Source organism: Scyliorhinus torazame, chromosome 6 (genome assembly GCF_047496885.1).
Source record: "Scyliorhinus torazame isolate Kashiwa2021f chromosome 6, sScyTor2.1, whole genome shotgun sequence".
Taxonomy (NCBI): domain Eukaryota; kingdom Metazoa; phylum Chordata; class Chondrichthyes; order Carcharhiniformes; family Scyliorhinidae; genus Scyliorhinus; species Scyliorhinus torazame.
In genome coordinates, this window is record NC_092712.1 from 280,132,208 (window position 1) to 280,158,155 (window position 25,948).

At 46.5% G+C, this 25,948-nt stretch overlaps 1 protein-coding gene across 1 annotated transcript in view; it reads left to right on the forward strand.

Moving 5' to 3' along the window:
- Window positions 1–25,948, forward strand: part of LOC140425459 (oxysterol-binding protein-related protein 10-like) — a 349,560-nt gene that overhangs the window by 103,217 nt on the left and 220,395 nt on the right. Inside the window, exons 3-4 of the mRNA XM_072509757.1 lie at window positions 956–1,035; window positions 6,109–6,303. Of these exons, the coding sequence (XP_072365858.1) occupies window positions 956–1,035; window positions 6,109–6,303 (275 nt within the window). The remainder of the gene's footprint in view (window positions 1–955; window positions 1,036–6,108; window positions 6,304–25,948) is intronic.

Sequence of the window (25,948 nt, forward strand, 5' to 3'; positions counted from 1 at the left end):
AGTTAATTTGGTTTATTTTTTAGCCGATTAAGCTGAAGCTTTCCCTCGTGGAAACAATACCGGTTTTATTTTAAATCCTTTTTTACAGAATGAACTTGGCCCCATTTTGTAAAAGCAGGATTTACCTGTACAATAAAATTCAGTAACATACATATATTATATATTACAATCTTTATTGTCACAAGTAGGCTCACATTAACACTGCAATGAAGTTACTAGGAATAGCCCCTCGTTGCCACATTCCAGTGCCTGTTCACGTACACAGAGGGAGAATTCAGAATGTCCAATTCACCTAACAACACGTCTTTTGGGACTTGTGGGAGGAAACCGGAGCACCAGGGGAAACCCACGAGGAGAATGTGCAGGCTCCGCACAAACAGTGACCCAAGCCGGGCTTCGAACCTGGAACTCTGGCGTTGTGAAGCAACAATGCTACCCACTATGCTACCGTGCTGCCCACAGACACCGTACAACTATCAGAACCTACACCAAGAAACCTAGTTGAAATCAGTCATTCAAAATTTGACAATTGATGACATTTATAAATGACAAAGTGTTAAATAATTTACCAAACTGAATAATGGAGGTAAAAGCTTTGGGGTTATTCAGGGTATAATTAGACACCAATATCAATGTACTAGTGATGAGCACCATTGCACCAAAGAGTTGATCCCTTTATTGCACATTCTTCTCCTACATTTGAAAACAGAATCTTGCTACATGAGATCCACTCTTTTGTTGCATTTTGATGCTTCAATTCTGAATTTACATGAAGAATAAACAGATGTTTTATAATGTTTAGTCGTGTTTAAGCCTTTTACACACTGTAATAATGCGGAGAATAGATTATGCTGTTTTGTTTCTTCTGCATTTCCTTAATATCCAGTTTGCTTTAAAAACAGGAGGTCCGATGTCTGTTTTGTATTAAAATGTATGTCTACTTTCAATACTGCAGCAGGGGATGCCAAAGAGAGATTATACTGGGTGAACCAGCTTCAGGCCTCTGCCAGGCACCACACAGAAAATAATGCCAAGGTAAAGGGTTACTGTATTTAAGTACCAAATGCTATACTGCAAAGGAACATTGTAAAATGAAGTGACCATAACTAGCAGAAAAGCTGTAATATTCCTGTTTTGTAGAATGTTTGATTTATAAATTAATTTCTGAAGTACTTACTGCAAATAACTCCCAACTCAAAGTACAATATTTTTTCAATACAAAAATGTGAGTTATGTACAATGGGGATTTTTGTTTTTAAATGGTAAAAAAATTGAATAATCAGACCGCATGACTTTGTGGCCAGGCAAACTAACTACAGTTTCGGTGTACTTTCCATCTTGTTGCGCTAATGTAAAGTTGGCTCATAGCTCTTAAAAGATGTACTAATGGGGAGACAAATGACATAATCTATCACTGTAATGAAAGAAAACTTGAGCTCTTGCATTATTTCAAAACCTTAAGGACAATTTACTGGTGAAGTTACTCACTAGATTCACTTAATTCGCTTGAATATTTGATGAACTTTATCTTGTATTAAATGTTTCTACCTAATTTCTGTCTTGCCAGTTCTGACATTTAATTAAGAGCTTCACCTTGATGATAACAGACCAATATTGTATCTGATGTCGTATTATTACATCAATCAGTAATTCGTGGGTCAAGAAAATGTACTGAAGACCTGGCTATGTAACCATGAATAATAATCATTGTTGTACTGGATGCAAAGAATCAGTGATATTCTAGAGCAGAAAAGCTAATTTTATGCCATTTTTGTTGGCCAACAGCATTTAGAACATAGAACATACAGTGCAGAAGGAGGCCATTCAGACCACCGAGTCTGCACCCACCCATTTAAACCCCTCACTTCCATCCTATCCACGTAACCCAATAACCCCTCCTAACCTTTTTGGACACTAAGGGCAATTTATTATGGCCAGTCCACCTAACCTGCACGTCTTTGGACTGTGGGAGGAAACCGGAGCACCCGGATGAAACCCACGCAGACATGGGGAGAAAGTGCAATCTCCACACAGACGGTTACCCAAGGCTGGAATTGAATCCGGGTCCCAGGCGCTTGAGACAGTAGTGCTAACCACTGCCACCGAGCCGTGTTGAGGTGGCAACTTGTAATAAAGACACATGGACTTTCGCTTCCATAGAGTCCATAGGTGGATGCTGTGTGACGGTTGGATGCTGTGTGCCTCTTGTGCTGCTACATCCTTAAGTTGTTGCTGGTAAAGCCAAGATACAAGAGTATTCCCAATGGGCAATCCATTGGGTAACAGGGGAAGGCAACTATGCAGCAGAAGGCAAAAATAGAAAAAGTTTTTTTTTAAAAACATTCCAAAAGTACTTGCAGCAACTGTTTCGATGTGCTTTACCCTTTGCATCATCACCTAGGAACATTGACCACAAAGTCTGATCAACACTAAGAAGTCCAAAGCCATTAACTCCCATTCGTCTCTGGCCACTGTGTTGTGCAGAAACAGATTGTTGGCAAATTCAGCAATTGATCCCAAGTTAGGTTTCTGACTTTGTATTTTCTTCATCACAAAAGCTATTTACTTGTGACTTCATAACATTGCCATTCTCTGGCTCATGCTCGTTATTCTAGCTGAAACCTTAGCTGGATCTTTGTGCTCTCCAAAATAGAATCATTGGCCGGGATGATGCCTCCCCCACCCCAACCCCATGGCATGTATTGCGGAGGCAGCCTGCCATTAAAAATGCACATGTGAGGTACAGGCAACTAAAAACAGATAAAGCACTTGAGAAATGCAAGGAAAGTAGAAAAGAGCTCAAGCAGGGAGTTCGGAGGGCAAAATGGAGTCACGAAATGACCTTGGCAGACAGGATTAAGGAGAATCCCAAGGCATTTTATATGTATATTGAAAACGAGGGTAGCTAGAGAAAGGGTTGGCCTGCTCACGGACAAAGGAGGGAAATTATTTATAGAACCAGAGGAAATAGGTGAGGTCCTAAATGAGTATTTTGCATTGGTATTCACAAAGAAGAGGGACATGTTGTTTGGTGGTGTCTCAGAGGGATGTGTAAGCACTTTAGATCAGGTCGTTATTACAAGGGAGGTCGTTATTACAAGGGAGGAAGTGTTAGATGTGTTAAAAAGCATTCAGGTAGACAAATCCCCAGGGCCAAATGGCATCTATCCTGGATTACTGAGGGAGGCAAGAGATGAAATTGCTGGGTCTCTGACAGAAATATGTGTGTCCTCATTGGCCACAGGTGAGATCCCAGAGGATTGGAGGATAGTCAATGTAGCGTTATTTAAGACGGGTTGCAAGGATAATCTGGGTAATTATAGGCCAGTGAGCTTGACGTCAATGATAGTGAAATTGTTAGAAAAGATTCTCAGAGATAGGATCTATGCACATTTGGACACCCTAGGCCTCAAGGAGGCATGGGCCTTTGCAGGCTCCCTGGATGTGGCCTCCAGAAACGCCACGCTTACGTTCTCGACCGCGAGGCAGCCCCCTGGGCAGTATGGAACCCCTCCGCAGCCGACCCCGAGACACCCCCCATCCCCCCACAAGCTTGTGCTGCAAGGCGGCCTGCAACCCCGGGGGGCCCCGCTGCTACTTTTTTGGGCAGGCCAAGCACCCCCGGCAGCGCTGCCCGGCCCGCGCATCCACCTGCAAGGGATACGGTAAAAAGGGCCACTTTGTGGTGGTATGCCAGGCCCGTGCGGTCGCCGCGGTTCCGGCGGCGAATTCGGACCGCCACCACAAACCGCTCCACGGTCCCCGTGTGGCCAGCGGGCGCCGCCATCTTCCTACTCCAGGGCCAAGTGCGGCCCCCGGGCGCTGCCATCTTGTCCCGCGGACGCCACGTTCGATGGATGGGCGCCGCCATTTTGTGCACCCCCAGCCATTTGCGACCAATGTGAGCCGCCATCTTGGATGGACTCCCAGGACCCCAGCTCAGCTGACCACACACCGCCCGAAGAGAACACTCAACTGCTGAGATTAGCCTCGGTGACCCTGGATCAGTCCCGGCCTCGAACACTCAACTGCTACAACAACACTACTAATCAATGGGCACAAGACATCCTGCTTAATCGACTCTGGGAGCACGGAGAGGTTCATACACCCCAACACGGTAAGGCGCTGTTCTCTCATCCACCCCGTTAATCAAAAAATCTCCCTGGCCTCCGGTTCCCACTCAGGGGAAACATCAAGCTTATTAAAGCCTTCAGTTGGACTACAACCTCGCTTTAGTGGTCATTGATCGTGCATCATGAGGTCACTGTGCAAAGCGTGTACGTGTGTATGTTGTCAAGTAGCAACATGATCGGGGGTTATAGAATCAAAGAACTTTACTGTACGGAAGGAGACCACTTGGCTAATCGTATCTACGCTGGCCAATAAAAAGCTACGTGGCTGAATCCCATTTTCGAACTCAGTCCTGGAGCCTTGTTGGTTATGCCATTGCAAGTGATGTTTTGTGATTCTGCATCCAGAGTCTACAATGCAGGGTAACAACTGAATTATTCAGGGCATTTGACCCTATGTTATATCCACTTTCTGCGCAAGGGTTGATGATCAAAACTTCTCCAGCCTTGTCAGCCTATCTTTCTTGGTGTGATGATTGGATTACTTTAGGAATGTTGGATTCGAAGTATTGTGCAATTTAAGGGTTAAAGCCTGGGGTTGGTCATATTTTCTTTTGAGAATTCTGTTTTGCAGGGCCTGGGTGTTTTTAGCAGCCAGATGGTGAATTTGACAAAGGACTGTGTTTTTCAGTCTAGGCTAATGGATTGTGGTTTGACTGGGAAAGTCCCTGAGGAGTTGATGCTTTGCAGCCTGCAGAGAGAATTAGTTTTTTAGCCTCGGGAAATGAAGTAATTGCTGGGTGGAGCCAAGTAATGCAGAGACACGTTTTGAGAAGCTATGGAGAAATGGTGGCACGGTAGCACAGTGGTTAGCACTGTTGCTTCACAGCGCCAGGGTCCCAGGTTCGATTCCTGGCTTGGGTCACTGTCTGTGTGGAGTTTTCACATTCTCTCCATGTCTGTGTGGGTTTCCTCCAGGTGCTCCGTTTTCCTCCCACAAGTCCCAGAAGACGTGCTGCTAGGTAATTTGGACATTCAGTACCCAAACAGGTGCCAGAATGTGGCGACTGGGGGCTTTTCATAGTAACTTCATTGCAGTGTTAATGTAAGCCAACTTGTGACAATAAAGATTATTTTTTTTAAAAAAAACAGTTTTTGGAGAAGACTGTGGAGAGAAGCAGTTTTTTGGAAAAAGCTGTGGAGAAACAGGTTTTTGGAGAAAGATGTGGAAAGAGGCACATTTTTGGAGAAAGATGTGGAAAGATGCAGTTTTGGGAGAAAGCTGTGGAGAGAGGAGTTTTTGTTTTGAAAAAGCTGTTGGGTGACAGTTTTTTTTGGAGACAGGCAGGTTTTTGTTTTGGAGAAAGGTGTGGAGAGAATTAGTTTTTTTGAGAAAGCTGGAGCGAGGAGTTGAATTCTGATCTGCTTGATGCTGAGTGCACAATTCTCCCACAATAGGATAGATTGAGAGTTGTATGTTTCTTGTTGTTTAATGGGAAATTGAGTAATAGTGTTTAAGGTGTAAATTGTAAGCTGTTATTTTGGGGTGTGATGTTAACAAAATTTAATATTGTAGTCATAATAAAGCTTTGTTAAAAAATAACCAAGCCTTATTTCTTCATGCAATCACTTCTGGTGCGAATCATTCTTTCTACAGCATTTCAAATAAACAAAAACATAGGGTTTCAGTCCAGTATCCTAGCCACTGTTGGGGCTAGTAATACTGGTAATGAAGTTTCTGCATTAAATGATTTTGTTTGAACTGGGTGCAGTTTAGCCGACAGTCCAAAAATTAGACAACAATACCAAAAACTACCTTTCCAAAACTTTACTTCTGGATAATGCGATGCATGCTCGACCTGAATCGTGATGCATCTGCCCTTGGAGTGTTTGATGGAACAATATAAAGAAGCTTTACTCTGTATCTAACCTATGCTATATCTGCCCTGGCAGTGTTTGACGGCTAATTACAGCAGTGTTTTGTCTGGTAAAGTTTTTGAATTGATTATGCTTCTAAATGCGTTCTTTTTTATTTTAGACTACTCCGTCTTCAATAAGAGCGAGAAGTTTATCTTTACTTCCTCCTGGTGTACCAAACCCAGGACCACCTGGTAGCCAAAAGCACCTAGCACACAGTGGACCAGGAATTGTCACTATTACCCATCATAAGTCTCCCGCAACTGCCCGACGTGCCAAGAATCAGTGTCCAGGACGTCTTTTAGATGTTAAAGAGGTAAGTTTGAAAACAAACATAAAATAATAATGCTTAAGATGTTTGCAATAATGAATAGATCATTTGGATGGAAGAGCATTGCATTTTATCACAGCTCTAGGACACCTCTGCAGGTGTTCCTCATGGGACTACTCTAGGCCCAACCGTTTTTGGCTGCTTCATCAATGATCTTCCCTCCAATGTTAAAGTCAGAAATGCACTGAGTTCAGTGCCATTCATGTCACCATGACAACATTCAGGCCTGGGTTGCTAAGTGGCAGGTAACATTCATCACACATGAGCCAGACCATGACCATCTCTTTTTCTTTTAATAAATTTAGTGTATCCAATTTTTTTTTTTTTCCAATCGGGGCCAATTTAACATAGCCAGTTCACCTACCCTGCGCATCTTTTTGGGTTGTGGGGTGAGACCCACGCAGACACTGGGAGAATGTGCAATCTCCACACGGACAGTGACCCGGGGCCAGGGTTGAACCCGGGTTCTCGGCGCTGTGATGCAGCAGTGCTAACCACTGCGGCACCATACCACCCGACAGTCACCACCTCTAACAAGCTACAATATAACCATCTCCCCATGATGTTCCATCACAATGCACCCCACCTTCAACTTAGGTTACCATTGACCAGAAACTGAACTGGAGTACTATATAAATAACTGACTGCAAGAGTAGATCAAAGGCTGGGAATTCTACAACAAGTATGTATGACATATGAACTTGGAGCAGGAGCCGGCCACTTCACCCTTTGAACCTGTTCTCCCTTTCAATAAGATCAAAACTGTAACCTCCCACCTTTCCACGGTTCATCACCTCGTTTAGCATAAATCTACGTACCACTGCCTTGAAAACATTCAAAGACTCTGATTCCACTGGCTTTTAAGGAAGGGAGTTCCAAAGACCTCAGATTCAAAAACAGCTGCTTCCCTGCTGTTACCGGACTACTAAACGACCTTCTTATGGACTGACTTGATTAATACTACGCTTCTGTATGCTTCATCCGATGCCAGTATCTTGTGTTCCCCTATTGTGTATTTTCTTTTTCTTTTCTTTTCATGTACTTTAATGATCTGTTTGAGCTGCTCGCAGAAAAATATTTTTCACTGTACCTCGGTACACACGACAATAAACAAATCCAATCCAATCCTCTAAGGGAGAAAAAAATTCTTCTCACCTCGGTCTTAAATGGGGGGGGGTACCTAATTCTTAAACAGTGACTCCTAGTTGTTCTATATTTTCCCACAAGAGGAACATTCTCTCCACATCAACCCTGTCAATACCCCACAGGATCTTCTGTGTTTCAATCAATTTGTTCTTGCTCTTCTAAACTCTAGTGGCGACAAACCAAGTGAGCCTAATTTTTCCCAATAAGCTGACTGCCCATTCTTGATATTAGCTCAGTAAACCTTCTCTGAACTGCTTCTAATGCTCACCTCTTGACTCCTCAAAGCCTATCCATCATCTCCAAAGCACAAGTCCAGATTGATCTGGGAAACTGTCCATTAGCCTGGATGGATACAGCCTCAACAACACGTAGGAAGCTTGACATCACCTGGGACAAAGCAGTCTGCTTTATTGGATCCCATTCTCCACCCATAACATTAATTTCCTCTGCCAGTGCACAATAGCAGCGGTGTGTGCGACTTGCAGGTTGCACTGCAACAACTCACCAATTCCCCTTGACCTTCAAATCGATCACCTCTGCCAAAAAGTAGACTGGGCAATAGGGATCTAGGAACAGCACCAGCTGCAATATCCACTCACAAGTCACATGCCATCCTGACTTGGAACTATAGTACTGTTCCTTCACTGTCACTGAATCAAAGTCCTGCAAATCCAACCAAACAGCACTCTGTCAACATCACATGAACTGAATAGTTCAAGGTGGCAGCTCACTATCACCTTCCCAAGGACTATTAGGGATAGGCAACAAACGTTGACTTTTCTTGTGATGTTCACGTCCAGTGACTGATTAAAGAATAGATTTTCTGTGTCCGTGCCAACAGCCAATGCTCTGATACAATGTGTACATCTGGAAGATGGTGGCTAACCTGTTATGTGATTTTCCAGGCTGTGTTCCCTGTATGATAGGTACTTAGATTGAAATAAGGAATTGGAAAATCTCGTTTGGTTAAGTGGCTTCAGAGTGTACGCTGTACTTGTCTGTGCTTGTCTCTTGTAGAAGTGAATAGTTAAACATATTTGTTTAAAACTATGATCTAAGCTTTTTCCTAGAAGTTAAGCAAAATCCAACTTTTGAGCAATTGCCCAGGATTGAAGGTTGATGTCAAATAAGGGACAGTTTTATGAGATTGGCAGCCGTAGTTTGGGGAAAAGGAAATTTGAACTGTTGCCTACAATTTGACCAGATGGTTTAATCATATCAGTTGAAACTGGTGTGAGCAAATATTGCAGTTTGTGAAAGAATCATGTATTTGAACTAAAGTGAGTGTAACTGTACTAAAGGCACTGTGTAATTTGTAGTTAACGGCCTTTAAATCAAAATTACTGCTAAGTATCTACTGATTCAAATTAATTTTAGCACATTGAAAATCGCTTATTGTCACAAGTAGGCTTCAAATAAAGTTACTGTGAAAAGCCCCTAGTCGCCACATTCCGGCGCCTGATCGGGGAGGCTGGTACGGGAATTGAACCGTGCTGCTGGCCTGCCTTGGTCTGCTTTCAAAGCCAGCGATTTAGCCCTGTGCTAAACCAGCCCCTGAAAATTCATTAGATTTTTAATTTGAATTAAGAAATCTAAATAACAATGAGCCATCAGTGCTGAAAAATTTGATTTATCAGAAATTAAATTCACAGAACAATATGAAATTCTAATAGGGGGAGTAGATTTTACCGGAACGGAAATGAAACTGAAATACTACCGATGCTGAAATTTACAAATGTAAAAATGGGTGCTTATAAAAACCCAGGTATGGGACATTTCTGAAGGCAACTCGATGCTAACTCTGTTTCTCTTTATACAGATGCTGCCAGACTTGCTAATTTTTTTTCATTTACTGTTTTCTGAAAACTGAATGGCATGCTTTTTCTATATTCCCTGATTCATTGATGCATTCAAAAAAGCCAGACTACTTTAATATTATTGAGTAATTGAGAGATTAGGACCAGACATTATATATGAAACCATGCTGTTCCTCGCATCCCATTGACTTCTCTGTGTAAACCCAATTCTAAAATGTATAAATCAAAAATGTTTGGTCTTGTAACCTGATTGCTTTGGCTTCACATTTAAATTGCATCTGAAAGTGCCTTAAAGCTGAAAATATAAGTATTTTCATCCTGGTGCCATTATTTGTATTTTGCAATTAGTTGTATTTATAGTTGCTTCATAATGCAGTAATTGGAATATTGCTGGAAAAATAGACACACTGTTGAAGCATTTTGTTTTCTGTTCATTAGAACAAATGCAAGGATGCCAAATTTTGAAGGGAGGAACCATTTCTCCTGCATGAGTAAAGGGTGCTAAATGTTTGGCCAAGTTAACTCTGGTTGACGTGCACCAGTGAACTGCATCTCACCAGAGTTGACTCGCCAAGCAATCAACACACATTTTTCTCATGATGTGTGAATTGTTGCTGCCGTTGAAATCAGGCAGTTTTTGTCCTGATGTTTTTGTCCTGATGAGCGAAGACAAAAAGTTCATCAGCATGTCTGTCTGCAGCAATATATAATGCATGTTAGGTTTTATTATGTGCTCATTTGGGCATGAAGGTTGCATTACTAAATTTGCTAATTTTGATTGTTCATCAAGGGAATACTTCAAACGGCTCTCAATTTTTGAAATAGTTTGTGGAGCTGAAATAGATAATTGTAATCTACTCTTTGCTTGAATGGAGGATTTATTATATTGTGTGCCTTTGATAATCTGTCTGTCGTCACTTGCAATTTTAATAACTTGGATATGTGTTTTTGATATTAACCAGCCTCTAAATTTCCTCCCAACATACACTGAAACAAACCTCTCTTGCAATGGATCTGTTCAGAACACAAATCTTAAAAAAAACATTTTCAGGTGGTAAAGGTCGATTAGCCTTTTGGGTTTATACATTTGACATTGGTCAAAAGCTAACAAGCTACTGCTTTTCCCTACATTACAATTGGGACGGTTGTCTTTAAAACCTCAGACACTTCGACCAGTTTATAACTCAAACGTGTTACAGAGGTGCCTTTCTTTGTGAGATGAACAAAGGACAGGTACAAGTGTATGATTCAATCAAATTTATTATTAAACACAGTAAAGTAGTCACCCTTCTTAAATTATCCCAAAACAAAAACAATCCTAAACGATCCCAAGATCCTTAATACCACCCAAGCCAATGGAATCAATTGAGCTGAGTCTTGATTCCTCAGGGCCTTCGACCGCAAAGGTGAGTCTCGTGCGCTGCTTCCTTCTGTTTCTGGTCAGCCATCCAATCTTCTCTGATACCTCTGTAAGTCTTCACTGGGGAGGGTCCTGGTGGTTGATCTTTATACCCCACTTCGCTGGCCCTTAGCCAGTGAGGTCTCGGGGCGGGGTTTGGAATACCCAATGGTATTGCGAATTGCTACTCTGCAGAACACCAGGAACCCAATCCCAGTGGCCCATTCCCAGGTACATTGTCCACATGTAACCGTATCCCATACAAGGTGATCTCGGTGCCTAAAAGTTTGGCTGCATCTGGGCAATCCAAAACAATTGATCCATATGAATAGGACCGATTATCTCCTGAAGGGTGATTGACAGGGCATGTCCAGACATGTCCTGGCCGCTTGTCTGTGTTCAGTGTATTCGAACTTGGCCAAGTTCGAATTTCCAGCAGGCTAATCCTGGAGCTGACTGATTTGATTTAAAATGTCCAATTTTAATTTTGTGTCCAATTTTATATCGGGCCCAAAATTCGGGCAGCTGTCCATTTTACCACAGGACTAGGTATTTCATTGGCTGTAAAATACCTTGAAATAGTCATTGTGGAAAAGCGATATATAAATACAAGTTTTCCTTTTGTTCCTTTGAAACTAATGTCACCAACTTGTGCCATGACATTTTCTTGCTACTTGGCCAGGGAATATCAACTTGTAGTGCATTATTATTTGGAGTCAAGTGAAAAGAATTGCTACTTCAAGTGATAAGTCTACTTCTCAATGTTCCATCACTGAGGCTAAATTGACCAGTGTGCATGGTTGGTGTTGCACTATTTTACAAATGTTTCTCCTTTCATAAGACATCCTTTGAAATTAAGATTTGAATTATCCAACAATTGTTTCTACTTACATGCATTAATCAGTTGCCAGATCTGATTATCTTCCTGTAAGGGGAAGATACAGATGACTTTTATGACTTTGTACAGCCAGTGGTGAATCTTGCTCGTTAGCATTGTAATCTAGAATTTTGTATGTACAATGCTTTTGAGTGTCCAATTTCACATTTTTTTCTGCCAGTGGGCACAGCTTCCTCTAGCAGGGTAGACTTTTAAATTTACTTTGGTTTGCTTAGGCTGGGTCAATATTATTTGTTCTCTTGCACTCTTAAGTGTGGCAGCACTATGAAGCATTCCTTATGATTCAGTAGCTAAAGTTACATTTGCTGTAATGCTTACCAGCAGACCCTTACAGTTCGCTAATCTCAGCAGTGGTAGTGTGGAGACCTTAATTTACTCAATGTTTCTTGTTTTCATAGACTGTTACTATAAGTCTTTAACTTCAGTTGAGGACAGAGTCAGCTCTGTCATGGTATGCAAGCATGCAGCTAATGAACACATAGAATAGGACACGACCAATGAGCAGTCAGGACACTCGGGGGTGGTATCTCATTATAAAAGGGATGAGGCACTCACACACCGCCTCTTTCCACAGACCAACATCTACAGAGTGAGACAGGGTGTATCCTCAGCATCCCACCCCAGCACGTGCCTTAGAGCAAGGCTGGTTCAGTTAGACTGAGTTACTACATTTAGATTAGCAGACAGTCTAATTCATTAAGAACTGTGCTAATAGTTCAATAAAACACATTGAACTCACTTCAAAGTCTGGAGCATCTTTTACACTGCATCAAGTGGCAGCTTGTGTTATTCCAAATTACGTAACACGACATGATACCAGGAGTCTGTTCAATCTAGTTCGTTCAACTCAGCAAGATCCGTGACGACCAGCGAATGTATACCGGCACAATGGAATAGATTCCGGCTCCTCACCAGCTCAGGATCTCCGTGCCAACTGGCGGACATTCAAGCAGAAATTTCAGCTTTACGTCGAAGCATCAGACCTCAATGGTGCGTCTGATGCACGGAAAATAGCTCTTTTCCTCACCACAGCGGGTGATCATGCCTTGGAAATATTCAACTCCTTTCATTTCACCGAAGACCAGGACAAGACAAAGTTTCAGACCTTCCAGGACAAGTTTGACAGCCACTGTGAGGTGGACACCAGCAAATTCTTTGAACGCTACAGATTCAAGCAGCGATTGCAAGGTAAAGACCAATCCTTCAACTCTTATTTAACTAGCCTTAGACTGCTAGTGCAATCCTGCAACTTTGGTGATATCACTGACTCCGTGACCAAATTGTTTTTGGAGTTCACTCTGATCCTCTGAGAGAGCAGTTACTGAAGATCAAGCATATGACCCTGCCAGTCGCGACTAAAACATGCACAGTGCATGAGCACGTTGAAAATCACTATTCCCAGTACAAAACGGCAGAAAATTATAAACTAGTCTCCCACGAGTGTACAGGCCATCTCCAGGATGCAGCGCCTCAACATTGATGAAAGCGGCCATTTTGCGCGCTCTTCCCGGGGCCCGACGCATGCGCGATGCGAACGGGATAACTAAGCGGCCAAAACCCGCACTGCACAGGTGCAGACGTCTGAGAACCGCACTGTGCATGTGCAATGACGCACTGAGCGTCAGGACGCCGATGTCATGACGTGTTCGAACTGTGGCACCGCCCATTTAAAGAAACACTGCCCTGCAAGAGGCAGACGCTGTTTAAACTGGAAGCTAGGCCACTATGCACCACCAGTCAGGAGCCAGCGCTCCCAATTCCGACGACGGCGCATCCGGAGTGTGCAACAACGCCTGCAGGATTCTGATCCCGGCAGTGCAACGGATCCAGATGATGAATGCCTGGACAATGCGTACCATGTGGGCATTATTACAATGTGAATATGCCACACCAGACTCATCGCAAGTCCAGTCAATCCTAGCTGTGGATTCCGAGGACGAATGGCGAGCAGTGATGAAGGTCAACCACTGCCCCATCCAGTTCAAGCTGGACACGGGTGCCTCTGCCAACCTCATCTCACAGGCAGACTTCAGACGCATTTAAGAAGCCCCCCACGGTCCTTCCAGCTGCCTGCAAGCTCCTGGATTACAAGGGAATGCCATCACGGCACTGGGATCCTGCCATCTGCACGTATCCAACCGACACACACCAGCACAGTTACGCTTTGAAATTGTTAAGCCGGACAGGGCATCCCTACTTGGTGCGCATGCCTGCAAGCAGCTGAACCTCATTCACAGGGTTTACACCACGATATCCTCCCATGTGGATCTTCAGGCCGGCATCGACGACATCCTCGGGCAGTATCCAGATGTGTTCAACGGGATGGGCACGCTGCTGTATCCTAGAACATCAAAAAATACAGCACAGAACAGGCCCCTCGGCCCACGATGTTATGCCGAACCAATATGTTGTATCGATACAAGATTCTACTACGACCTGATGCCAAGCCAGTGGTCCACGCACCACGACGTGTCCCTGCTCCACTGAGAGAGCGCCTGAAGGCACAGCTCAAGGATCTGCAGCAAAAAGGTATCATATCCAAGGTCACCGAACCGACTGACTGAGTCAGCTCGATGGTGTGCGTAAAGAAGCCTTCGGGGGACCTGCGCATCTGCATTGATCCCAAGGATCTCAATAAGATTATCATGCGGGAACACTACCCCATCCCGAAGTGGGAGGAACTCACGAGTGAGATGGCACATGCGCACTTCTTCACCAAATTGGATGCATCACGGGGATTTTGGCAAATCCAGCTGGAAGAGTCCAGCAGAAGGCTCTGCACCTTCAACACGCCTTTTGGCAGATACTGAAACAATCACACACCATTTGGCATCATCTCTGCATCGGAGATATTCCACCGCATCATGGAGCAGATGATGGAAGGCATTGAAGGGGTTTGTTTGTACGTGGACGACATCATCAATGCAAGAACTTGGAACACAATTTGGCTATTCAGCCCATTGAGCCCGCTTCACTATTCCGTAAGATCATGGCTGATCTGATTGTGGTCTCAACTCCACCTGCCTGCCCCTGCTCTACCTCACCTCCTTTATAACTTTACCCCTTGTTCATCTAAAATCTGCCTAACTGGGCCTCAAATAATAATAATAATCTTTATTGTCACAAGTGGCCTCACATTAACACTGCAAAGAAGTTAGTGAAAATCCCCTAGTCGCCACATTCCGGCGCCTGTTCGGGTATAGGGAAGGAGAATTCAGAATGTCCAATTCACCTAACAAGCACGTCTTTCGGGACTTGGGGTTGGAGACCGGAGCACCCGGAGGAAAGCTACGCAGAAACTGGGAGAATGTCGTGCAGACTCCGTACAGACAATGACCCAAGCCGGAAATCGAACCTGGGACCCTGGCACTGTGAAGCAACAGTGCTAACCACTGTGCTACCGTGCCGCCCATGAATATATTCAATGGTCCAGCCTCTACTACTCTCTGGGGAAGAGAATACAACAGACCAAAGTTCTCCTCATCTTAGTTTTAAAAGGGTGACCCCTAATTTTTAAGCTGGTTCCTAATTTTCGATTGCCATAGGGTGAAACATCCTATTGGCATCCACCTTGTCAAGTCCCCTCGGGATCTATAACATTCCAATAGGAGAACCTATAACCTATTATTCTTCTAATATTCCAACAGTGTATGCTCAGCATTTCCTCATAGAACTAACCCCTTCATTTCAGGAATCAGTCAAGTGAACTGAACTAGAATCATAGAATCATAGAAGTTTACAGCATGGAAACAGGCCCTTCGGCCCAACCAGTCCACGCCGCCCAGTTTTTTACCATTAAGCTAGTCCCAGTTGCCCGCACTTGGCCCATAACCCTCTATACCCATCTTACCCATGTAACCATCTAAATGCTTTTTGAAAGACACAATTGTACCCGCTTCTACTACTACCTCTGGCAGCCCATTCCAGACACTCACTACCCTCTGAGTGAAGAAATTGCCCCTCTGGGCCCTTCTGAATCTCTCCCCTCTCACCTTAAACCTATGCCCTCTAGTTTTAGACTCCCCTACCTTTGGGAAAAGATGTTGACTATCTACCTTATCTATGCCCCTCATTATTTTATAGACCTCTATAAGATCACCCCTAAGCCTCCTACGCTCCAGGGAAAAAAGTCCCAGTCTATCCAGCCTCTCCTTATAACTCAAACCATCAAGTCCCGGCAACATCCTAGTAAATCTTTTCTGCACTCTTTCTAGTTTAATAATATCCTTTCTATAATAGGGTGACCAAAACTGCACACAGTATTCCAAGTGTGGCCGTACCAATGTCTTGTACAACTTCAACAAGACGTCCCAACTCCTATATTCAATGTTCTGACCAATGAAACCAAGCATGCCGAATGCCTTCTTCACCACCCTGTCCACCTGCGACTCCACCTTCAAGGAGCTATGAACCTGTACTCCTAGATCTCTTTGTTCTATAACTCTCCCCAACGCCATACCATTAACTGAGTAGGTCCTGGCCTGATTCGATCTGCCAAAATGCATCACCTCACATTTATCTAAATTAAACTCCATCTGCCATTTGTCGGCCCACTGGCCTAATTGATCAAGATCCCGTTGCAATCCTAGATAACCTTCTTCACTATCCACTGTGCCACCAATCTTGGTGTCATCTGCAAACTTACTAACCATGCCTCCTAAATTCTCATCCAAATCATTAATATAAATCACAAATAACAGTGGACCCAGCACCGATCCCTGAGGCACACCACTGGTCACAGGCCTCCAATTTTGAATCCAATTGGCAACCTCACCCTGGATCCCGTGAGCTTTAACCTTCTGCAACAACCTACCATGCGGTACCTTGTCAAAGGCTTTGCTAAAGTCCATGTAGACAACGTCTACTGCACTACCCTCATCTACCTTCTTGGTCACTCCCTCAAAAAACTCAATCAAATTTGTGAGACATGATTTTCCACGCACAAAGCCATGCTGACTGCCCCGAATCAGTCCTTGCCTCTCTAAATGCTTGTAGATCCTGTCTCTCAGAATACCTTCTAGCAACTTACCTACTACAGACGTTAGGCTCACCGGTCTGTAGTTCCCAGGCTTTTCCCTGCTGCCCTTCTTAAACAAGGGCACAACATTCGCCACTGAATCCTCAAACTGAATGGAATTATTATCTGAACTGCAAATGGAGGTTTTTTCCCTTTAAGTAAGGACACCAAAATTTACGCATTATTCCACATGTGGTGTCACCAAGCCCCTATACAGCTGCTTTGTCATCCGGATGTAGCAGACCCAGATGGGACTTCGGTGTTCTACCCACTAATAATTCAGCTGCTGAGAGCCCTGTAGTTTGTGGTGTAATATGATAAAATTAAAAACCTTGCGAGCTTAGTCTCTATCATCTGCCATCTTCTTCAATCCTCCCACAGAATCTCCACGTGCCGGCACAGTCGATGTGGTTGCGCCCCTCTTCCCTGCCCTACTTCCAAGAGAACACCTCTGAGGGGAGCTCCCAGGATGCCACTGTCGAGACGTCACAGCTGTCATACCCACCCTCTCCACCAGTCTAGAGACACTCACCTCGGTGGGCGGTAGTGGACAGGCTTCTGCGGCACAATCTGGCGGGTACCACACAGTTGCCGATGTACATCAGGTGGAGGCAGGAACATCCAGGGGAGACAGCAGTCGGAGGTCTTCTTCATCCCAGGACCCAATCAGACGTCAAGCCTCTGGACCAGGTTATCCCGGAGCTGATGCAGACACTAGGGTGCAGCCGTGAGATTCAGTGGGGAATGTCAGCGATACTACAGCAGGGTCCATAGCCGATTGGAGGAGTCCCAAAGGCTACTTATGCAGGAGTTAGCACCGGCAATGCGTGGCACCGAGGCCAACACTGCTCGGGTGGCTACCACAGTGGAGAGCCTGGAGCTCAACGTCTGCAGCATGAGTGGTGGTGTCCAAGACATTGCTCAGTCAGTGACAGCCGTGGCTGAGTGTATCGACAGCATGTCCCGATCGTTGGGGGAGATGTCTTTGATGCAGGTGGACCTTGCCGAGGCACTGGGGAGCTTGTCCCGTTCTCAGGTGGGCATTGCCAACGCACTCCTGAGCACTTTTCAGTCACTGAGGACTGTGTCCCAGTCTCAGGCCGGCATTGCCGAGGTGTTCCAGAGCATGTCCCAGTCGCTGAGGAAAGTGTCCCAGACCCAGATGGGCATTGGCGAGGCACTGCAGAGCGCGGCCCAGTCACAGAGGGGCATTGTGAGGGTGTCGAAACCGTGGTGCAGAAAATGGGTAGCTGCCAGGGGTGGCAGAGCCATGTGGCCCAGGGGCCTCTGGAGCTCACTCCAGCTGCCCCTCCGTTCCTATGGGCACAGACCGGGAGGAGGGAGCGTTGGGTACAAACTTGGAGCCTCCCTACAGGAAGAGGATGGCAGTCACCAGCTCTCCCAGCTTTCTCCCCCCCCCCCCCCCCCCCCCCCCCCCGACAAGGTCGCATTTTGGAGTTAGCAGGAAGGACAGGGTGGTACGGCCACCAGAAAGTTGGGTGGGGTCCTCTGGTCCCAGACCCTCCAGAGGATGCATGCCAGTGGCACCAAAGGCCACAGGGTGCAGGAAGCAGCAGGTTGCCTCCACCTCTGATGTGCTTCCTGCCTCCACCTCTGATGTGCATCCTGGGGACACACCTAGACGTAGTGGCAGGGCACGGCGGGCTAAGCAGATACAGGATCACTGGGGGCGGGCACCATCGGTAGCTAGGGACAGTTAGGGTCACTATTGTTTACCATTAAAACACATTACACCCAAACGCCTGCCCTCCATCATCCAGCTGCTCCTGTGGGTCCTCCACGGGCCTGTCCTCCAGCCCCTCCTGGTCTGGCTCCTCATTGTCATCCTCTGACGAGGCTGCATGTTCCTCCTCCAGATTGTTGCTCCGCTGCTGTGCCAGGTTGTAGAGAGCACAGCAGACCACCACAAAGCAGGTAACCCTCCAAGGTTGTACTGTAGGCACCACCAGAGTGGTTGAGGCATTAGAACTGTATTTTAAACAATCTGATGCACCGCTCAATGACCGGCCGCGTGGCCACGTGGGCCTTGTTATATCAAGTCTCCTCATTGGTCTCTGGACTCCATATTGGCGTCATTAGCCAGGACCTCAGTGTGCACCCTTTATCCCCCAAGAGCCAACCGGTCAGCCTAGGGCGTTCCTCGAAGACCCCGGGGATCTCCAGCTGCTTCAGGATGTAACTTTTTGAGTACACTCCGTGGGAAGCACACGTGCATGATCTTGAGGTGCTGGTTGCATAGAGGTTCAATGTTCAGGGTTAATGAAGGGTGCTCTCACACAAGGCGACATGCATGCCATCTATTAGCCCCTGGCCTGGGGCAACTCGGCAATGGCGGAGAATCCTGTTGCATGGGCACTTTTGGTCCATGTCAAAGTTTATATAGTAATTTGCCTGGGTAAACATGGCATCCGTGACTTCACGGGTGCAATTGTGGGCTGTTGTTTGGGATATGCCACTCAAGTCCCCGTTTGAGCCCTGGAGTGAACCCGAGGTGTAAAGGTTCAGGGCTGTGGTGACTTTGATGGCCACCGGGAGTGGGTAGCCTTCTCTTCCACTGGGCGCCAAGGACATGGCACAGGTACTGCACCGGTCCCTTGTTGAGGCAGATCCTCCTGTGGCACATTATGTCCAACATCTGTTCAACCGACCAGCGATGCCTGTACACCTTGGGCCTTCAAGGGACCCCCTCTCTGGGATCCTCCCTGGCCTGATGGGCTGCTGGGTCCTCCGGGTATGGGGTGGGCCCCTGCATATGGGCTCCCACCTTGAACCTCTGTCGACACTGTGGCCACCGCCGCCTTCTCCAACGTCTGGCTGTTTGGATTGCAGCTGCCTCTGCGAACTGATGCTGTGGGGGCCACAAAGTCATCCATCTTGTGGTATCTGTAGAGACCGACTATCAGTTATGGCTTCCACACAGGGATCCTCAAGTCCCCCAAGCCTCCCACCCTTGCACTTCCCACCTTCTCTCAGGGTGCTATCCAACAAGCTGGTTGTGCTCTCCTTCCCCGCCCCCCCCCCCCCACAGCGTGGGCCCCTGGCACTGTACCCCGGACTCCAAACCTCGCTGGGAACATTACTTGGACCAGGTGCAGGTTCCCTTCCCGATCCACCCCCCAGCCACAGTGAGGGCCCCTGGCACTGTACCCCGGACTCCAAACCCCGCTGAAAACATTACTTGGACCAGGCGCAGGTTCCCTCCCCGGTACACACCCATGCACCCTCTGGCCCGTGCGAATGTCCCAGTGCTGAAGCCCGGCTCTTGGGTGTTTGATTGTTGGCTGCTGCCTCTGTGCTGTTGATGTCTCCAGTGTTCAGGCAAAGTATCCAGGTCTCACAATCTGATTGGGGTGCCAGGCAGTCACACCCGCCTGCGACGTGGCACATCTACCCACGGGAATCCACTTGGGGAGTTGTGGAGTGGTCACATAACTAACATTGCCAATGCCCTGTTAGCGATAGCCTTCAGCTGTGCAGCCAGAGGCCGTCACAGTTAGTGGGAGTTGAAGTGACCGTCACCATATTACCACGGACAAAGTTCTGGGGTTGTTCTGTGGGATGGACAGGCAGCAGCTGAAGGTGCCCCTGGTATGTGTCTACACGTATGGCATGTTGGATCTGCAGGTGCTGAACCCCTCGCCCTCCAGCCCAGGGGCGACCCTCTCTCCGATGGTGGCCGACCCTCCTCCTCCTCGTCCACCTGTCTCCTTTCTGATCCCCGCAGGGCTATTGTGCCAGCTTCTTGGTTTTAAATAGGTGTGCTAAAGGGCGACCACGTGGCTGCTCGCTGGAGAGCCGGTTAGATCATATGAGGCCTTTCGATAAGGGGTCCTTCCCATTATGGAATAGCGATTGGCCTGAATTGATGATTATTGCTTTCTCGCCACATTGGCGAGATCCAGATCCCGCCGCAATGGGAGAGAGCCGGTTAGATCGGAAACAGACGTGGTTCCGGATTTCGCCCAATGTGATGCCGTTAGGCGCAACCAATGGATTTTTAGGACCTGTCCACCTTTACATGAGAGAGTACTGCCCCATCGCATGACCGAGTAAGTTCCATGTCTGGATCAAAATGGACTGGCAAATTTTTTTGATTACAGCAGTGCTTTCACATCTTTGAAAGCGTTCTTCTGTGCAAACTCCCATTTCCTTTTTTTTTACTTGTGCAGAAATAGGTACAGTGGAGCCAGCGCTGTAGACCGCTGGCAAAACCTTTCCGTAATAGTTTATCAAACTTACAAATGACCAGAGCTTGGCCGCATTCCTGAGCTCCGGAGCTTCCTTAATTGCTTGAACCTTCCCTTTCATAGGAGATGAGCCTGTACAGCAATTCTGTGGCCGAGGTACTTCACGTTTGATGCCTGAAAAAAGCACTTGCTCCGCTTCAAACGCAGTCTTGCCTCTGAAAAACTTGTTAAAACTCGATCTAGATTGTTGAGGTGTTCTTACTCGGTCTTACCCAAAATTAAAATGTCTGCAACATGAGGAATGCCTTCGAATCAAATGTATTTAGCACATGGGACTGGTTTAGCACAGTGGGCTAAATAGTTGGCTTGTAAAGCAGACCAGGGCCAGCAGCACGCACGGGTTCAATTCCCGTACCAGCCTCCCTGAACAGGCGCCGGAATGTGGCAACTAGGGGCTTTTCACAGTAACTTAATTTGAAGCCTACTTGTGGCAATAAGCGATTTTCATTTTATTTCAAATGTCTGAATGACCACCTCTTTTTGGAGGCTGTTTAGCACAGGGCTAAATCGCTGGCTTTGGAAGCAGCCCAAGGCAGGCCAGCAGCACGGTTCGATTCCCGTAACAGCCTCCCCGAACAGGCGCCGGAATGTGGCGACCAGGGGTTTTTCACAGTAACTTCATTTGAAGCCTACTTGTGACAATAAGCGATTTTCATGTGGGCAGCACGGTAGCATTGTGGATAGCACAATTGCTTCACAGCTCCAGGGTCCCAGGTTCGCTTCCGGCTTGGGTCACTGTCTGTGCAGAGTCTACACATCCTCCCCGTACGTGCTCCGGTTTCCTCCCACAGTCCAAAGATGTGCAGGTTAGCCATGATAAATTGCCATTAGTGTCCAAAATTGCCCTTAGTGTTGGGTTACTGGGTTATGGGGATAGGGTAGAGGTGTTGACCTTGGGTAGGGTGCTCTTTCCAAGAGCCGATGCAGACTCGATTGGCCGAATGGCCTCCTTCTACACTGTAAATTCTATGATAATCTATGAATGGGCTGTCTCTTGTCCTTTGGAAGATCACTGGACTGGAGGATAGGCCAAAAACCAAACGATTGTACTTGAACAACCCTTTGTGTGTTGATCGTCACATGCTGCTTCAAATCTTCATCTAACAAGAGCTCTTGATAGGCCTGGCTCATGTCCAGTTTTGGCAATGTCTTGCCTCCTGCAAGGGTTGAAAATAGGTCATCTACCCTCTGCAACAGGTAAGCGTCCAACTTGGAAATCTGATTACTGGTAAATTTGTAATCCCCACATATGCACTCCGTACCATCACTTGTAAGAACAGGGACAATTGGAGCTGCCAAACGTGAAACTGAATGGGCTCAATGATTCCTAGCCCTTGCAGCTGCTCCAACCCCTCCATTTTGCCTTTTGTGACTCAGGCACTGTCTTCAGTTTGAAAAAGCGAGGAGTAGCCTGAGGATCTAGAAACAGTTTAACTGTAGTGCCTCACAATGTAAGAGGGCAGCACGGTAGCATTGTGGATAGCACAATTGCTTCACAACTCCAGGGTCCCAGGTTCGATTCCCGGCTTGGGTCACTGTCTGTGCGAAGTCTGCACATCTTCCCCGTGTGTGCGTGGGTTTCCTCCGGGTGCTCCGGTTTCCTCCCACAGTCCAAAGATGTGCGGGTTAGGTGGATTGGCCATGATAGATTGCCCTTAGTGTCCAAAATTGCCCTTAGTGGCGTTACTGGGTTATGGGGATAGGGTGGAGGTGTTGACCTTGGGTAGGGTGCTCTTTCCAAGAGCCGGTGCAGACTCGATGGGCCGAATGGCCTCCTTCTGCACTGTAAATTCTATGATCTATGTAACTAGTTCTTTTTTGAGAACCGCAGAATATTTCTGAATTGTATCCTCTCAATTTTTTGTGTGCTTCATCTCACCCAGTTCACCTGAATTTTCCTGAGCCAATCATACCCTCGTAGACTAAGCTCATTCACTTTTACAAGTAGGAGCCGTGCTCTTGCTTCTTGGCTGTTATATGCAATGTCTACCTCTAACACTCCAAGCAATGGTATCGTCTCGCTGGTGTACGTCCGAAGGTTGATTCATGCCTCAAAAGAGTTGGTGCCTGCTTAGAGCCCCTGAAGGTCTCCTCACTGATTACCGATGCAGAGGCTACTCTGTCCCTCTCCTTGATTTTCTGTCCCTTGACCTCCACTGTAGCATAATTAGGCCCTGCATGCCCTTACTCATGTTAAACATATTATAATAGTGCCCCTCTGCCTGGTCTGAGGTTTCCAAGCAATGTACCATCGACTGAGGCTTCCTTGCATTTGAAGTTCCATACTCCGCCTTCGACTTTCTCTTAGCAGCCCAGCACTTCGTTAAATGCCCCTTCTTGTTGCAATGGTGACAAAGTGTCCATAAACTTACAATGATTTGCATAGTGTGACCCTCCACACCCAAGATAATCCAATGTCTTCACCTTTTTAACTTACAGCTTTTTCTGCTTGTTGAGTGCACCTGCCTGCATGCTGCCATTGGTGTTCTGAATATCTTTTGTATTTTCTCCAGCCATTTCCATGCCCTGTGAAATTTCTAGGGCCTTCTTAAAAGTAAGTGTGGCTTATCCCAGCAAACACCACTGAAGGTACCACTGACTGCTGTCCTCATTAATGCTAGAAACTTGTCTGTCCCGAACATGTCTTTCAAAACTGCCCCAAACTCTCAATGTTCAGAGAACTGGTGCAATTCAGCAATGACCTTCGCTACTGACTGTCCCGTCTTCCAAAACTCACGCTGGAGAAATAGGAGCAAGAGTAGACCATTGGCCCATTTAAGTGCTCTGTCATTCAATGTAATCGTGGCTGATCCTCAATGCCGTACTCATGCTCTCTCCCCATTCTCTTGACCCCTTTTGTGTCTTTAGAAACAGAAACTGATCAGTGATTGGGCAACCCCAATTGTAATCGCAACCAAATCAGACAAAATGATCAGACTAAATGATCAGACTTTTCGGGAGCTACAAAGTCGGGGGCTACTATATCAATGATTTAGATGAGGCAACAAAATGTAATATCTCCAAATGTACAGATGACCCCAAGTTGGGTGGGAGGGTGAGCTGTAAGGAAGATGCAAAGATCCTTCAGTGTGATTTGGACAAGTTGAGTGAGTGGAAAAATGAATGGCAGATGCAGTGTAATTTAGAATGCGAGGTTATTATCCATTTTGGTAGCAAAATCAAGAAGGCAGATTATTATTTGAATGGCCCAAAATTAGGAGAGGGAAAATGTGCAACGAGACCTGGGTGTCCTCGTGCACCAGTCACTGAAGATAAGCATGCAGGTGAGGCAGGCAGTAAAGAAGGCAAATGGTGGGACCTCCGGTGAGGGTGATGTGCTGAGTGGACGCACATCAGGTGGCTCCCCTCCCAACCAGAACCAAAAAAGACACAAGACACTTTTAGACGAATTTGACCGAAAAAACAACCCCAATGGAGGAAAAGGAACAACTGAGGGAAAGATGCCAGTGAAAGGGAGCTCCAGAGGCCGATGAGAGGGCAGAAGTGGCGGAAAGGGCCACGAGTAATAGACGGATGAACCGGGTGGACCCACGAGTGAGGAGGCTCCGGCCGATCAAGAGAGGGGGAGACCGTCGACCCGAACACCAGCCTCCCCCCCCCCCCCCCCCCCCCCCCCCCCCCCCCCCCCCCCCGCCCACCCACCAAGAGTTGGATGGAGAACCTTCCTAAAGAAGGAGCTGGCCGCCATGAAGTCTGCAAAATTCCAGGTAGCTGTGAATTTGGTGGTGACTGAGACGATGGTCTCCCTGTAACGATCTATCGACAGCCTGGGAAAGAAAGTGGAGGCGCAAGTGTTATGGGCCAGGGTATGGATTGGATTTGTTTATTGTCACGTGTACAGAGGTACAGTGAAAAGTATTTTTCTGTGAGCAGCTCAACAGATCATTAAGTACATGGGAAGAAAAGAAAATACATAATAGGGCAACACCAGATATACAATGTAACTACATAAGCACCGGCATCGGATGAAGCATACAGGGGTGTAGTGTTAATGAGGTCAGTCCATAAGAGGGTCATTTAGGAGTCTGGTTACAGTGGGGAAGAAGCTGTTTTTGAGTCTGTTCGTGCGTGTTCTCGGACTTCTGTATCTCCTGCCCGATGGAAGAAGTTGGAAGAGTGAGTAAGACGGGTGAGAGGGGTCTTTGATTATGCTGCCCGCTTTCCCCAGGCAGCGTGAGGTGGAGATGGAGTCAATGAATGGGAGGCAGGTTTGTGTGATGGACTGGGCGGTGTTCACGACTCTCTGCAGTTTCTTGCGGTCCTGGGCTGAGCAGTTGCCATACCAGGCTGTGATGCAGCCAGATAGGATGCTTTCTATGGTGCATCTGTAAAAGTTGGTAAGGGTTAATGTGGGCATGCTAAATTTCCTTAGTTTCCTGAGGAAGTATAGGCGCTGTTGTGCTTCCTTGTGGTAGCGACGACGTGGGTGGACCAGGACAGATTTTTGGAAATGTGCACCCCATGGAATTTGAAACTGCTAACCATCTCCACCTCGGCCCCGTTGATGCTGACAGGGGTGTGTACAGTACTTTGCGTTCTGAAGTCAATGACCAGCTCATTAGTTTTGCTGGTATTGAGGGAGAGATTGTTGTCGCTGCACCACACCACTAGGTTCTTAATCTCCCTCCTGCATTCTGATTGGTCGTTATTCGAGATCCGGCCCACTATGGTCGTATCGTCAGCAAACTTGTAGATGGAGTTGGAACCAAATTTTGCCACTCAGTCGTGTGTGTACAGGGAGTAGAGTACAGGCTAAGTACGCAGCCTTATGGGGCCCCGGTATTGAGGACTATTGTGGAGGAGGTGTTGTTCATTCTTGCTGATTGTGGTCTGTTGGTCAGAAAACCGAGGATTCAGTTGCAGAGTAGGGAGCCAAGTCCTAGGTTTTGGAGATTTGATATGAGCTTGGCTGGGATTATGGTGTTGAAGGCGGAGCTGTAGTCAATAAATAGGAATCTGATGTAGGAGTCCGTGTTGTCGAGATGCTCTCGGGATGAGTGTAGGGCCAGGGAAATGGTGTCTGCTGTGCACCGGTTGCGAAGGTATGCGAATTGCAGTGCATCA